The sequence below is a fragment of the Plasmodium gonderi genome (genome assembly GCF_002157705.1).
Source record: "Plasmodium gonderi DNA, contig: Chr05, whole genome shotgun sequence".
Classification (NCBI taxonomy): Eukaryota; Apicomplexa; class Aconoidasida; order Haemosporida; family Plasmodiidae; genus Plasmodium; species Plasmodium gonderi.
Genome location: NW_021628930.1, coordinates 52,595 through 69,458, shown reverse-complemented (window position 1 = coordinate 69,458; position 16,864 = coordinate 52,595). Strand labels below are relative to the sequence as shown.

General features: G+C 30.3%; 4 protein-coding genes across 4 annotated transcripts; all 4 read right to left on the bottom strand.

Annotated features, from left to right (window-relative positions):
* Positions 1 to 833: 833 nt before the first annotated feature.
* On the bottom strand, positions 834 to 2,405 carry PGO_050330 (hypothetical protein, conserved; the record flags this gene model as incomplete). The annotated part of the gene is made up of 1 exon (XM_028686411.1): positions 834 to 2,405. One exon carries the CDS (start codon positions 2,403 to 2,405, stop codon positions 834 to 836), a length of 1,572 nt encoding a protein of 523 aa, XP_028542212.1.
* A 2,448-nt stretch (positions 2,406 to 4,853) lies between these two features.
* PGO_050320 (mitochondrial inner membrane protein OXA) lies at positions 4,854 to 6,227 on the bottom strand (the record flags this gene model as incomplete). Its single annotated transcript, XM_028686410.1, has 1 exon — positions 4,854 to 6,227. The coding sequence occupies one exon, from the start codon at positions 6,225 to 6,227 to the stop codon at positions 4,854 to 4,856; it is 1,374 nt and encodes a 457-aa protein (XP_028542211.1).
* Positions 6,228 to 7,768: 1,541 nt separating this feature from the next.
* PGO_050310 (translation initiation factor EIF-2b alpha subunit) lies at positions 7,769 to 9,762 on the bottom strand (the record flags this gene model as incomplete). Its single annotated transcript, XM_028686409.1, has 4 exons — positions 7,769 to 8,452; positions 8,672 to 8,885; positions 9,391 to 9,466; positions 9,708 to 9,762. The coding sequence occupies 4 exons, from the start codon at positions 9,760 to 9,762 to the stop codon at positions 7,769 to 7,771; spliced, it is 1,029 nt and encodes a 342-aa protein (XP_028542210.1).
* A 1,983-nt stretch (positions 9,763 to 11,745) lies between these two features.
* On the bottom strand, positions 11,746 to 14,167 carry PGO_050300 (folate transporter 1; the record flags this gene model as incomplete). The annotated part of the gene is made up of 4 exons (XM_028686408.1): positions 11,746 to 13,010; positions 13,405 to 13,482; positions 13,737 to 13,850; positions 14,125 to 14,167. 4 exons carry the CDS (start codon positions 14,165 to 14,167, stop codon positions 11,746 to 11,748), a joined length of 1,500 nt encoding a protein of 499 aa, XP_028542209.1.
* Positions 14,168 to 16,864: the final 2,697 nt, after the last annotated feature.

The window sequence follows — 16,864 nt, the reverse complement described above, 5'->3', positions numbered from 1 at the left end:
GGAGGAAAAAAAAAAAAAAAAAAAAAAAAAAAAATACACCACTAAGTTTTACCATTTGTTGTTTTTCTTCTTATCCTTCATCTACTTTGTCTGCCTCGCCAGCTCCGTCTGCTTCATTCGCTTCGTTCGCTTCTCCCCCATCATGTTTTTTTTTTGTTTCATTTTTTTTTGTAATTCGGTTAAGTTTCACTTGTACATCTTTTAACTCCTTTTCCAGTGTTTTTTCCTTATACGTTTCATTATAGGGGGAATTTTTCAAAGACTTGATTTGATTTTTAATGGCTTCACATATAAGTTGCAAGAGCTCGATGTCCGTTTTTTTAATTAAATTGTTGTAACATGGACATGTGTCTTTGTCTCTTAAGTCGTATGCCTTTCCTGTTGCATCTCTAAAAACTCCAGGGAATGCAGAAATTTGGTATACTTTCTTGAATCCATCTTTGTCTATATCCTCTTTGTCTTCATATTCTTCCAAAGAGACTAACTTCAATTTTCTTTTTGTCAATTCGGGTTCATAGTTGAAATCTGGTATTGGCCAATCTGGGAGAACGTACCACCAGCGAATGAGTAGCTGGGCCACAAGTTTTTCCTTTGGTGTCCTATTATGGGGGTCAAATGTACCTATAACAATGGAATCTGTTTCATTGTCGTTATTGTAGCTATTTTCATAATCTTCATCATTTCTATGTGTATGTTGCTTATGTTTATGCTTATCTTTAATAATTACATGATTGCCACCTTTGATTTTGTGCGTTTTTTTATTTTTTTCGCTTCGCTTTTTTTTTTTTTTTTTTTTTTTTTTTGTATCTTTTTATTTTTCACAGCTACGCCACTTAGGCGTACCTCCGTGGAGGTGCTCTTGCGGGCAACTTTCTGCAAACCCGTGGTACTTTTTCTCTCGTTTTTTTCCTTATTTTTTTCCTTATTTTTTTCCTTATTTTTTTCCTTATTTTTTTCCTTATTTTTGCCCTTTTTACTTTTATCTTTTTTTTTTTTTTCTTCTTTAAGGATTTCCTGTTTTCACTTGCAATCCTTTTCTTTTCATTTACATTACTTTTGGCTACTTGAGCCACTACACTATTTTTTTTCGGAATATTCATTTTTTTGCTTTCACTGCTATGATGGACGCCTTGCTTCAGGTTCCCGCTGCTGGCACTGCCACTATTTCCACTATTGCTGGTACTACAAGTATTGCTACTATTTCTGTTTTTATTGCCTGTGTCTCGCGAATATGCATTCACTTTATTTTTTAATTTACTTTTAACAAGGAGTGGTGCATCCGAATCCAAGCTGGATATGCTACGTTCTTCTCCGGAAGGGGTATGTTCTTCATCTGCTGCATCACTTAGTCTTTTTTTTTTTAAAACATTCCCATTTAATAGATGTGTACTGTTCCTTTTTACACTTTCGCATCTTTTTACATCACATAATTTATCACTACTACTGTTATTGTTAATTAAACTTATTAAGTATTCGTCATCGCTGCTTACATCTGTTTCTGTATTTTCATTCTTTTTTTTATTTGCACATTTTATATCGTCACTGAATCTTGAACGCTTTATGCTTTTTATTTTTTCTGTACCTTCATTTGTTTTCTTTATCTTTAAAATTGTACCTCCTACATCCGACGTTCCCATATTTGGCTTTTTTTTTTCTCCTATTTTTACCTTTGCAAGGTTGAGCTTTTTCAATATTGAAACATCATCATCGCTGCTGCTACTGTCAGTGATAATGTTAACATGTTCATGTGCAAATTTGGACGAACGTTCGGGTGGAAGTTTGTGGATTCCATTTGCATCTCCATCGTTTCTTCTTTTTTTACTTTCTTTTGTTTCTTCACTGTCTCCACTCTCTTTGATGAGATTTAAACCTATATCGCTCATTTGCTTACTCAGATATTTCCTGATTATTTTATCTTCAACATCTTCGTTAAATGATTTACCATTAGAATGGCTATCGGTGTGCGATTTGCCTGTTGTTAGACGACCCTGGTCGGTGATGACCTCGTGTGATACATTCTGATTCTTACTAATGGTGGTAATAGTAGTTTCTTCTCCTTGTATGCTATGTTCACTAGTCTCATTTATCGATGCATTAGCCTCATTTATCGATGCATTGGTCTCATTTATCGATGCATTAGTCTCATTTATCGATGCATTAGTCTCATTTGTCGATGCATTAGTCTCATTTGTCGATGCATTAGTCTCATTTGTCGATGCATTAGTCTCATTTGTCGATGCATTAGTCTCATTTATTGACACACTAGCGTCATGTTGCATCCTAGATAAAGTATTCTCTTCATCTTTTTCATTAAAGTGGTTTATTTTATTTTCATTATTGGAACTCTTTTCGCGCTCACTTGGTTTCTCCTCGGGTTCACAATTTACGTTTTCAACTTTTTTCATTTTGATTGCACATTTTATTTATTTTTTTTCTTAATTATGGATAGTTGGTGGAATCCATGAATGGGAAGACTTGCATGCAAGTGTATGCGTGTTAAGCGTGCGTGTTGTGTATGAGACAGTTGGGTTGCATATATGACAGCACAGATGTTGTAGAAATGAGGAGAAGGATGGCCACGGGATTTGTTCTGTAAGAATGAGTTATATATCAACCTAAACTTATGGTTATGTTAAATGGAACAACTTTGAACTTTTTTCTATTGCCCAGATGAAGAGAAAAATGGGTGTGTGCAATGTGATGTATATGACACTTATAAAAACTGAATAAAAATATTACGTTCAGGGTTTGTTGAAGCAGTTTGCCATAGAATAAGATGACGCATAAAAAAAAAAAAAAAAAGTACCACTTGAACATGTAAAAATGTGAGTCCTTTTATAGTTTCAATTTTTCGATTTCAAAAAGGATAAAATAGAATAACAAGAAAAAAAAAAAAAAAAAAAAAAAAAAAAGAAAAGAGGGGAAAAAAAGAAAAGGAAAAGGAGACGAAAAAAGAAAAAGAAGAGGAGACGAAAAAAGAAAAAGAAAAGAACAAAGTGGAAAAAAAAAAAAAAAAGAACAACAGAAAAAAAAAAAAAAAAAATCTGCTGTTACTTTTACATGCACAAATATAATTGTTGCATATCACAGAAAATTATTATTCCTGTTCTTCTCCTCTTTTTGAATATTATATGGAAAACTTATTTGATAAAACAAAAAAATCGAAGAAAAATCAAATAAAAACATATAGGAAGAAAGAACATAAAAAAAGTTATCATCAAATATGGGAATATATATGTTTAAACAAGTGTACACAAAATTTAAACGGGAAATTGTGTGATGAAGCGGATGAGGGAGGAAAAAGGGACAGAAAAAAAGGATTAATGAAAAATAGAACAGATAGGATAAGTGAAAATGTAAATACCGAATAGGTGTCAACAAAAGAAGAAAAAAAAAGAAAAAACATTGTTTAAGCTTTTTTATTTTTTTTTTCTGAAAATGAGCAGATACATGAAGGAAACACACAAAAAAAAAAAAAAAAAAAAAAAAAAAAAAAAAAAAAAAGTAAATCCAAAATGGAAAATAAAAAGTAAAAGATAAAAAATAAAAAAACAAATTATATGAAAAAGAAAAGGGAGAAAGGAAAGTATAGTAAGAGTAAAAATGCAGAGAAAAAATATAGTCATGGGTAACAAAACATATCTTTTTTTTTTTTTTTTTTTTTTTTTTTTTTAAATAAAATTTCCTGTTCGTTTTTACAATTTTTTCACAGAAGAGGAAAATATCCCGTGTGATATATATTTTCCTCTATTTTAGTCTTACATTTTTATTTTACTGTTTAAAAAAAAAAATATATATAAATAAATTAAATACCCAAGAAAAAAAGCCTACCTAAGCTGTTCTAGTGTGTGTTCACACATATGAATATGAAAATCTTTATATTTTTCTTTTGAATAAAAAAAAAAAAAATGGGAAAAAGGGGAAAAAAAGGATAAAAAAGAAAAAAAAGAAAAAAAAGGATAAAACTGGAAAAAAAGGAAAAAATTGCAGTCACAGTTTCTTCCATTATTTCATTTCCCTTACTATCCTCTGTGTTTTACACATATCTTTTTAAATATGTTCCTGAAGTTTCTGTTTCCTAGAAATATTTTCACCTTCTTCCTCATGCATATGTGTTGACATTCTTTATTCCGTGCTTATACGAATGAACAGTGGAAAATACATTCAAGTAGCAAACACATACACACACACACAAAAAAAAAAAAAAAAAAAAAAAAAAAAAAGCATTTTACTCAGCTTATTCAAAAAGAATTATGTTGTATTTTAAAAAAGTTCTTCTAAGTGGTACGAAAGTTTATATGAAAGTGGATGCACTGCATAATTTAAAAAAAAAAAAAAAAAAAAAAAAAAAAAAAAAAAATGATGGTGATAAAACGACAAAATGATAAAGTGACAATAATAAAATGATAGCAGAACGCACAAAATATAGAGACTGCATAACAAAAAAAATGTAGTGAAAAAATTTTCTGGTCCAACATGTCCAAAAAATAGAAATGTATATCTATAACACATAAATTCACTTTTTCCGAACTTGTACTGATTGACAAAAGTGTTGGCCATCCCATAGTTGCATTTGATAAAGGATGTAGGGGTAGTGTACATGTGAGAATATCCAATATTATTGGGCGTAGGTGAAATATACATGAGCAGGCATAGACCCTGCATTTATGAAACAATTACAGTTCTGGTGTCACGTCTTTTTCTTGTTTGGCTTCTTTCTCCTCTTTTACTTTCTCTTCTTTTTCTTTCTTCTCTTTTTCTTTCTTCTCTTTTACTTTCTCCTCTTTTTCTTTCTGTTCTCCTTCTTTCCCCTCTCCTATGGTACACACCCCCTCGTACGTAAATGAATCAGTTTACATGAACTTATCTTGTAATAAGTCGTTCATGTGAACACCCTTTTTTCGTCTGGAATCGAAATAATCGGTCGGTTTCCCATCCTTCTGCATGGATAAGCCCCTGGAATATAGTGGAGGTAAGTCCAAAAACCTTTCAACAATTTTGAGTTTACAAATTTGGGTAGTGAGTAATTGAAAGAAGGTATTGGTGATCAAATAGAGGAGTAACCCAGATGGCATAGACTTAAAAAAAAATAAGGATGATATATAGAATAGCCTCATAGCTATTAGGGAGATTTCTTTCATTTTTTTTTGAAAATCACTTTCATCTGTGTATGTATATTTCAATTTACTATTGCTCAATGTTTTGTCAATCAATGCTGTTAATTCGTTATTTGATAATAATAAGAGGGATGAAAGGAAGGGTAATATGTAATAAGGATCTGGTAGAGATAAGCTATCAAGCCATAGTGGAGATTCAAAAGTAAATTCTTTAAAAATTTCTGGATAAGATGCCATTTTTTTCATAGAAAAATAAAATATAAAAAATAATGGTGTTTGAAAGCATGCCATTAATATAATCGATTTAGGTATTAAAGATATTCCATGTGTGTTTCTAATGTTGAGAATTTTTTTTTTAAATTCAAGAGCCCTTTTTACATTTCCATCTTGTGCATTACTTTTTAATTTATTTGTTAATTCCTTTATTAATGGGTTTAATATTTTCTGCTTTCTCCTGTCCCTTTCTGCTGATACAGTTAGTGGTAAAATTATTATTCTCATAAATAGAGTTGTTCCTACGATCGATGTCATCCATGAGCAATCGAACATAATTTTTGTACAGTTTAGCAATTCATATACAAGTTCAACATACCAAGAACTTTCATAATCGTCTACATCATGTTTTGTATTAAGTTTGCACTTTTCGATGATGAAATGAGTGTATGGTGGGAGATTCTCAGTATTGTCCACTTCTTGGAAAAGATCATTACTCAATATTTCTTCAGTTTTGTCCTTTTTTAACGATACTAGTGTTTCTTCCCCATTTTTATATATGTTATATATCTTTTCGTCATCCTGTGTTGAGGTGCCAATGGGGTTATCTCCTTCATCCTTTTCTTTTTTCCTCTTTGAATTTGTTTCATCACAACATGTGACAATGTTCGATTGATACGAAAAATATCGAGAATGGACAAAATGTTCCCCGATAGTAATATTATTCACATTTTTTAATTTTTTGTCATATGTGCTATTATTATGTTTATAACTTGTACTTCTTATGCACCACCCATGGTTACTTCTTTTGAAAGCACTGCTACAAGAAAATGTATTTAGAGAGTTTTTTTTTAAAATTCCATTATGCAGCTTAATTTGTAAATAGACGAAGTTCATATTATTAAAAAAGGAAAATGGGTAAAAACGACGAGGGTAGGGGGAGAGAGAGTAGTATTCGAGTGAAATTTTTATATATCTACGCCTTTGCAAAAAAAAAAAAAAAAAAAAAAATGAGAAAGAGAAAGAGAAAGAGTGTAAATATACTATATTTTGTAGAAAATGGGGATGACAAAGTGAACATGTATATATGTATTTACAACTCCCCTTTTGTGATTTTTTTTTTTTTTTTTTTTTTTTTTTTTTTTTTTTATAAAAAAATCCATTTTTTTTTTTTTTTTTTTTTTTTTTTGTACTGTGCAGTAAGCTTGCCGAAATACTGAAGCAACATTACTGTTGCACTTTTAATTTTAAGAAGAGAAAAATAAATCTTAACTTTGAAGTAGCATTAAGGTAACATATTCATTTGGTATAATTTTAATACACATGTGTTACACATAAATGAATATGTACATGAATTATACACATGTTTGTGTTTTATCTGTATTGGGGTTTTGCTTTGCACACATATTTTGAACGAACCTTTAGAGATGGCTCGGACGCCAATTGAAGAGAGCAGTAAGAGCAAAAGAAGGAAAAAAAAAATGTACGAAAAATGGACGAAAAAGCGTAAGGAATATACATTTAAATCGGTATAGAACAAAAGGAGAATAGGCAGAAAGGTTATGCTTTTCTACAATTTTAAGTTCTAATGCAAAAGAACATATGAGTGAAATAAAAAGATATGCACCAAATATGTGTTGCATAGCAAAAATAAGTGCCACAACGTTAGGACTGTTAAAATAAGAATACATATATTCGGGCTATACAAGTAAAGAAAAAAAAAAAAAAAAAAAAAACAGAAAAAAAATGGAACCATTCCAAAAAGTGTCGAGTAAAACTGTGCTGAACATATAGTATGTGCTATATACCTACATACAGAGGTTCCAAAAGCTTCGCAACAATTTGTTTTAAAGTTGCAAATTATTTTTTTCTTTTTTTTTCCCTTAAATGCATACTGAAGAAGGGAAATATGCTTGTCTAAATTCGGAATATCAACACATTATTATGATTCGATTGTGTCATAGAAAAGGAAAAAAAAAAAAAAAAAAAAAAAAGAGGCAAAGATGGGGAAAATGGAAATGGTGAAACAAATTAAAAATATGAAAATTGAAAAAATACATAAAAAATTTAGGACTTCCCCCAACCCTCACCCCCAAATGTCTGTAAAGGGGCCCAGAACCCTTAATCAATGTGATAAAATGAGTTGGTACAAAATTGGGGAAGTCAAATCAAATAAAATGATATGTAGTACAGTATGGTACAACAATGTGTGGGACTAACAAGAGGGAAATACTAGGGATGAGTTATATAAGGAGTACATAAAAAACATGAGAGAAGAAAGATAGAAAGGGGATGGTGGTGATGCGAGTAGAATACACTTGTGAATATGCATATTTGTGCATACGTGTATCCATATGCAGAGATAACACATCGCATAGATAAGCAGACGAAACGGTGGTACAGTAAATGTGGTCTATGCACATTGGGGATATAAAATTTTATATAGCGTCGTTTATGTATATTTGATTCAGTTCGTACGATATTGCAGATGGAGGAAAAATTCCAATGTCCGTGTAAAAAAGAGTAATAAAATGGTGTGGTAGAAATTCATAAAAATTTCCAGCTTCGGTAGCTATATTTTTGGTACAGTAAGAATAAAGATCATGAGACCAATTTTTTATTCTCTCAATTTTTAAAAATTTATATGCTTCACATGCGACATAAAATTCTTTTTTATTTAATGAACATAATTCGGCTAAGACTTTAATACCTTTTTTGTTAATAATTCCCCCATTGTCAAACACGAGTTCTGTTCCTATAACTACAAAGTCGATTGTACCTAATATATCCTTAACATTATTAAAATGAATTTTGGTTACCTTAATATTTTCTTTCTGCAAATCTTGAATAAACTTGTCATCGAAATTTTTGTCTTTCTTCAAATAGTCCTCACAAATATATTCTGTGCTGGTAAAATAGACACTCACCTGTTTCATTTGATTTTTTACAACATTTAATAACAAGCTTTTTACACATTCAGAATTGCTATGTGTTAAGATGGTTGTCTTCCTATTAATGAACATGCTATTGCTTCTATTTCCTATGGCAGTTAAACTTTTTTTAACACTTTCCGGAAAATTATTCGCGCCCCTGGTCATCAGGCTTTTCATGTTGGAAAAGTTCTTTTAGAGCGAAGAGAAATGGGGTGTAGGGACGTAAATAAAACTGCTTACAATCATGTGAACATTTGTAAATGCAAAATGGGGGAGGGAAGGAATTTCCCCTCTTGAGAATATGTTCCAATCAGTTTCCTCAAAGGAATTCCTATACAAAAACAAGCACGCATATAGGCATGTGAATATATGAACATATACATATATGCATATATACATCTTCCTTACGTTCTCATTATGTGTATATTTTTTCACTAAAAAGTGAAGATAAATATCGCTAGAGGAAAGAATAGGATAAATGGTCATTCGCTTAGAATGGGGCATAGCTATAATCTCTTTTTGCGTTTTCTTGTTTTTCAAAAAATTATTTAGCTTCATTTTAGCTTCACTTAAGTTAATAAACAATTCGAAGTTAGTCTTTGTGGAATTGCTTTGTAAAATTCTGTAGAGAGGAAAAGACATAGAGCACGAAGTGTGCAATGTACATGTTCATTTACATATGAACATAAGAATGCAGGTAACTGGTTCAGAAAAAAAAAAAAAAAATGCATTAATTTCTCGAAGAAGTTCTATAGCTTTAACTTTGTAGCAACGAAATGTGTTATTTATCACAAACGTTATTACATATTTTTTTTTTTTTTTTTTTTTTTTTTTTAAAGCGCATTCTTTTTTCATTTCCTTTTTTTTTATGAAATTACGAGTTTTGTTTTTTTAAATGTACCCACTTGGATGTGTTGACTATTCGTAATTTTCATCTCATTACAGTTTTTACTTATCATATTAGCGTTTAAGTAATTTCATCTTAGCTCTTGTTCACTAGAACGGTATTAGTAGAACGTGAACAGTGTAAACTTTTCTGTCTTTTCTACTTTTTTTTTTTTTTTTTTTTTTCGGTCTACTGCTCATTTAATTTCTTTTTATTTCCTCAGAATGTTTTTTCGTCTTACTGTGCTATGGCCTTAATGGCTGCAATGTGCATCTCATCCTTGCCATCAAAGTAGTGTTTTTTGAATGTTCGTACAACTTCAGTAAGGAAATAAGTGAATACATAAAAACATTAATATTTTTTTTTGTTTTTTGTTTTTTTTCTTTGTAAGATCAAAAGCGACAGTGTGTGTAATATGTACATAAAAAAAAGGTTTTCTCCAAATTTTAAAAATAAAACCGCTGTCTGTGTGAAAATGTTATATGTTGTAAAAAAAAAAAAAAAAAAAAAAAAAAAAACCAAAAAACTGTGAACATAAAATCACAACAAACAAAATACCTTCATGCTCCTCGAGAACATCACCTTCTTCATTTGTATATTCACAATGGTCCATTTTGTAAAAGCATTTATTCTGTTTTTACGAAAGTAGTATGGAAATAAATTTGTATGGAAGTATTCTTTTGTTAAAAATTCTCTACATTATTTTCATCTCACTTTATGTCACAATTTTGATACATAAAAACATACTAGGATTTTTTTTTTTTTTTTTTTTTTTTTTTGTTTTGCATTAAATCTACAAGGATTTTTTTAATTTTTACGTGACCCTAAGTATGAACTTTTTCCTCCTCACTTCGAAAAAAAGCGAAGAGGGGTGTATTTCTCTGTGTGGCTTAATTTTGAAATTTTCGCAAATTTCAAAAGTTCACAAAGCCGGAAGATCTGAAATTCCTGAATGTGTTGAAATATCTGAAATATGTGATGAACACAATTTGAAGTAGATATTAAAAGTGGAAAAGGCAAAAAATGCGTTAAAGAAAAAAAAAAAAAAAAAAAGAAAAAGAAAAAAGGGACTACCATTTGAACATGTAGGACGAACTATGACATTATAAAGGATGAATTTTTTCTTCCAATAATATTCTTCACACTATAAGCCATTTCTGATTTAGCAACGTACAATTTGGTGAATGACGATCTTATAATTTCCCCATGGCTCGCCTGTATTTTATTTCATTTTATTTTTTTTTCTGCTTAAAAGGAGACGGTTTTTATTACGTCACACATATATAACATGTTGCCAAATTGCCAACAGCGGAATAAAGTATTTGTACTTATAGCAAAAGGGTTGAAGTGTTGCAATGATGAAGTGTTGAAATGATGAAGTGTTGAAATGTTGATGAGTGAAATTGCACGCGCATTGATAACTTTTAAACACATGTAAAAAGTGAAAAAAAATAGCAATTTCCTTCTTTTTTTTTTTTTTGAAAATCCCCACCCCATTTTACCACCATCCTGGTTGCATATTTTACTGTTACGCTATTTCTCAAAATGAACAAAATGATGAGAGTATGTCTAATAATTTTAAGGACTCTCGTCCAGGGAAGAATCCATTTCAGACAATTAGTCTTGCCACAAAGTGGAATGAACGCAAAAAGATTAATGAATTTCAGATTTATCACAAGGGTTGGGATTATCTCTCTTTCTGAGTGATAAATTATGGCATGCCTGTATGCACACAAAGCAACAAAAAAAAAAAATAAATAAAATAAAAAAAGAATAAATAAAAAAAGAATAAATAAAAAAAGAATAAATAAAAAAAGAATAAATAAAAAAAGAATAAATAAAAAAAGAATAAATAAAAAAAGAATAAATAAAAAAAGAATAAATAAAAAAAGAATAAATAAAAAAAGAATAAATAAAAAAAGAATAAATAAAAAAAGAATAAAAAAAAAAAGAATAAATAAAAAAAGAATAAATAAAAAAAGAATAAATAAAAAAAGAATAAATAAAAAAATAAATAATAAATAAATAATAAATAAATAAAAAGGTGAAAAGATAAAGCTCAGTGAAGTGTAACAATAACATAAAAATGATGAACTGTGAGAGTGTTGTACAAAATTTTGATATAAAAAAAAAAAAAAAATTAAAAAAAAAAGGTCCTTCAAAATTTGGGAAAGTAATGTCCACTGGTTTCAAATGAATGTCAAACACCAAATGACGATTTGTTTCACTCCTTTAAACATTTTTGCAAAGATTGAATGTAAATAAACATTAAGACATATGGATAAGGTCTACTCCTATGTCTACATATATACACATCCACATCTTTCCCCAGGTGTGAACTCAATGCATAATTAAAAAAAAGCGATATGCCATGAGTGGCCATTAAAAAATGCGCACAAAAAATATGCATATATATATATATACATGTCGAACTGTTTTTAATTCCATTTACGCATAAAAATGAATACCTTCTTTTTATGTGAAAAAAATTGGAAATATCCACGAATATTCGAATAGGACTTGTTTAATGAAACCCTGTTGGTATTATTTCTTCAGCTACAATCACAGGGGGACTACTACTTCTGTATCGCTCCGGTTACAATGCCATGGGAAGTGCATCTACTTCAAGTTCCCGAGAAAGATGTGTCTCTTCGTCAGCATCTGAGTTGTCTGATGATGCACAATGTGTTGATTCGTATATGGTACGAGGAGGAGGGGAATTTGCTATATTCTGTACACTCTTGATATTATTGTTGAAGACAGGGAAAAGGCACAAAAATGTAATGGGTATAATATTTGTAAGGCAGCAGATAATTATCATGAGAGGGAGATTATTAAAATTTTTTGAAGTTATTTGAAGTTGATATGTTAGTAGTGAGGTAAGAAAGGAACTTGTGATGATAGCTAAATTATTAGCTGATAGAAAGAGTGAATAAATGGTTGATTCAAATCCTTCCGGTATTATACGTGAGCATTGTACTAATATAGGCATAGTCTGAAATTCTGCAATAAATTCCACGAGAATTGTATCTGTGATAATGAATAAGCTACTAGGTAAATTGAGAAGAAGATTTATTTTTTTTACAACTATCAAGGGAAGTAATCCGAATGGAGTTATTATAATTGTAGAGTACAGTATCAATTTGGTTACATCAATTGTGCTAAATAGAAACATATAAGATAAAATGGCTATTAAGCTAGCCAAAGATTGAAACATTGCCATTTTCCCCAATAAATTTGGACTAAAATTTAATTCATTGGTCATATAAAAAAATAATGTATTTCCACAAGATGGCATAGACATTAAAAGAAAAATAAAAATAATAAAATTTTTGACGTGGGACATTTTTACTATTTTGTATACACATCTAACTTGTTCTTTCACGGAACATTTTCTATAACTTTTTTTCTCGGTTGTAAAAAAGGAAGAAATGAAGACTATTGTAGGTAACATGGATCCAATTAGAAATATATGCTGCTTGGTCATAACTGATAATAAATACCCAGATAAGTAAGACATAATTGCAAAACTTAATTTTCTGAACGCAAAGAAAATAGAAACATTTTTTGCTGAACATTTTACTGTACCTCTTCTACTAGATTCTACTACTTGTGCTTCTCCTATGACATTACACAGAGAACTGCCAAAAAAGTACATCATTAACAACCCAACACTTACTGTAATGTTTTTGTGATGAATCCATCCTAACATAAGCAAGGACAGGATGCACACCAAGGAACCCACCAGTAAGTAATATTTTCTTCGAAATCCACATACAGGAAAACTGTCAGATATGATTGCCCAGAGGAGCTTGATCGACCAAGGGAGTTTTATCAGGCTCAGGACTACACTAAGTGTTGCTGCGAAGGGGGAATATGGGTTCGCTTGAAGTGGGTTCGCTTGAGGTAGATTCGATTAAAGTAGGTTCGATAGAAGTAGATTCGATTAAAGTAGGTTCGATAGAAGTAGATTCGATTGAAGTAGGTTCGATAGAAGTAGATTCGATTGAAGTAGGTTCTATAGATGGAGACCCTATCGAAGTTTTCTTTAAGAAACTCACTTAAAAGGTGGACTCATAAAGGATATACACAGCATATACTGCACATTGTACATATTTCACACATTGTACATGTTTCACACATTGTACATGCTTCATACTTCACAGAGTGCACTTCTTTTGCACCGTCCAACCGGTGGTTTACACATACATGGCAAGATTTTGATGCGCACTCTCTACATCTGCCATATGCATACCTGGATGCAACTTGTAATTATCCTTGAAAATGTATAAAATGGAAAGATTACACAATACTTCCACGCCCTGTAACATGGCTAGATAGAAGGAGAAAGGCGATTTAAAGATGTTCTAAAGTTTGGTTTGATGTGTGTTAAACGATCGATAAGAAGTGTGGTAAGATTGTGTTATAGGTCAAATTTGGTAAGATGGTTTTATATAGGAAAGATGAATGGTATGTTCAAATTGTGCAAGGCACAGAAGAAAGGAGTATACAGAATGTTGTAACGACACACATGAAAGAGCTCCACTTGGGACGTGCGAAATGATCATGTAGTAGTGAAGACCAAACCTATGAGACTTGAGGATATTTTGTTGTATATAGAATTGTTTTCTTTATCATCGTCATCATTTTTTATTTTTTCAATTAAGTAGCTGTTTTCGTTAAAGGAGCTGTAAGAATCAACTGCAAGAAGGAGGAGAGAGAGAGAGAGATAGAGAGAAAAAAAAAAAAAAAAAAAAAAAAACATTTATAATTTTGCAATCTTCTCAAAATAATTTATTTATTTATTTTTTTCCCATGAGTGGGGAATATCATACACATATAGGAATGGAAATATATATAAAAAAAAAAAAAATGGTTAAATATACGAGACCCCACACATAGTATAGGAGAGGTGTCTACATGTGTGCAAGAATATGTACATGTACATATGCATGTATATTTTGTAAGGAATTACTTGTCAGGGTACTGCAAGTTTCGTAACTGATTTGTTTATCCATCATGTGAGTGCATAAGTGCAATTAGGAAAGTAGACTTTCGTAGCAATACACGTTAAAAGCGAAGAGAGTTAAAGTATACGAATAACTGATTAGGAAAAATAGAAATGGATGAACGGAAAGTATTGCATCTGTGGTTTCACTGCAATTCGTTATTCTTAACTTGTCGTTCTTTATATGGTTCGATTAACAGAGGTAGCAAATATAAGCGTTTATATCATGCAGGGAAATTTCAATTGAATAAAACAACATAAGCAAATGAATCATAGTGCAAATTTTAATAACAAAAAAAAAAAAAAAAAAAAAAAACAGCCCAACGAGGAATCAAATAAAAATCAATGAAGTGGTACAACGGACGATGGTTCCTCACTTCTCATGTAAGATGGATAGATAAATAGGAAGATATATAGATAGATAAAATAAGGAATGGGGGTGGTGGTGGTAACAACATGAGGGTAAAATAAAAATAATATAAGCGACTTTTTAGGACCAACAAAATAATTAGGTATGTAGAAACAAAAAAAATAGAACAAAATGGTATGCATGTTACATGTTCTGTGTTCATAAAAAATAGAAATTACTTGTTCTGTTGCAGCGTAGGTCTATATGAAGTAGATACAATTTTATTGTACACAGGAGGTTACAGAATGGCACTAAAAAGGGAACCGTTCTTGTAGCAAAGAAGAAAAAATGGATGTACATACATGCTAATACGTGGTAATGAATGCGAACACGTGGTAATGAATGCGAACACGTGGTAATGAATTCTAACACGCACTAACACAGACTAATACATGCAAATATGGGCCGACTGAGACTAATACATGCCAACACACACATTCATGTAATGTTTTGTAACTGCCCAAAGGGGCAGATATCAAAATGGTTAAAGATATCGTGGCACGAGAAAAAAAAAAAATAAATAAAATAATGTAAAAATAATAATGAAGCAGAAAGCCAAAGGAAAATATAAATTCCTTTGGATCACAGAAGCGACAGGGGTTTAGTGCACAACACAATAAATCTGAAACGATGAGGTCTGCGTTATATGAAAAGACTATTTTCTAATGGATGAAATGTTAATTTTCTAAAATGTAAAGTGATAATTCGAGAAAATGTAAAATTTTTAAGGCAACAAGATTTGATGCATAACTTATCCATGTAAACGAAAATGCACACACAAGAAGGGCCAATGTGAAATGTGTAATTTTCCAGGGAATTTTTTTTTTTTTTTTTTTTTTTTCCTTTTTTTTCCTTTTTTTTTCTTTTTGCATAAACATTTTAAAAGATATATTTATTATTCCTTAAAAAGTAAATCCCCAAAGTGCAAGTTGTTACAAAACAATTTGGACAAAACGTAACTTTTTTCGTAAGTATCATTTTGGTTTTCAACTTTTTTCTTTTTTTAAAATAGAGATAGAAAATTATAAAAAGTATATCCTTTTTTTTTTTTTTTTTTTTACTCCCCTATTTTTGTCTAAAAAAAAAAAAAAAAAAAAAAAAAATAATTTGTTAAAACTGACAAATTTACCAATCCTCCCCCCGAAGAGATAAATAAAAAAAAAAAAAAAATGTACAAATTTGAAAAGATTCAAATTTCTTTTTGCATTTATCACGTCTATACTTATCATCCTCAAAGATTTGGGATAAAGAAGCTTCTAATTTGAGATTAGTTCATCTGTTTTATTAAAAAAAGTAAGATCAACTTGGGTAGCACTCGAAAAGGAGGTTATTCTGACGTTGCATGATGTTGGATTATAACACATCCAGCTTATACTGTGTCATGTTTTTTTTTTTTTTTTTTTTTTCAAAATTGGTTAAATGACAAATATTTTTAATTCTTCATATTTGTATGAGGGAAAGTGTGCACATACATTTCCCTTTAAGAGGTCCCTGTAAAAAACGACGCGTCTATTTATCATTCTACTCATGGTAGAAAATTTTGGGGTTATGTAAAATGTGTGTAATTTTTCAAACGGTAGAAGGATGAAGAAACAAATTTAAAGTTGGCCATTACACTTGTGGTGTGTTTTAGAATTGCGGAGATAATTAGGCCTGTGTGTGCAAGTATATAAACATTGCAATTATACATGTGCGCATATGTATATATATATATATATATATATATATATATATATATATTCATATTTCACACATACGTATATACATGCGTAAATATGTATGTGCAAATGATTGTATTCCCCTTTTTTCGAAAGGGCACACAAATAAAAGGAAAGGACATACAATAAATTGTAAAACGGGAATAACAAATTAGTGAAAACGAATTGAAAAAAAAATTATTCAAAAAAAAAAAAAAAAAAAAAAAAAAGGGGACAGGTAATTACGCATCTGAGTATGATTTTTGTATGAGATACACTTGTGGACACTATTTAAAAAAAAAAAAAAAAAAAAAAAAAAATTTAAACTTTATCTTATCTCCCAATTTGTCCAAGGAAACGTGGAAATTGAATTGAAGCAAAATATTAATGAATCTATGTAGCGCTTTACCTACTTCATCTGTGTCTATCTCATTTGTGTCTACCCCATTTACGTATACCTAGACAAGCTCATTCCGTTCTTTTTATTCATTTATTTATTGATTCATTTTGCTTTTTTTTTTTTTTTTTTTTTCTCTTTCGCACAAACGTGGGATGAAGTCCCCCTCACGCGTGTTCGTACATTTAGGAAACATTTCCAATT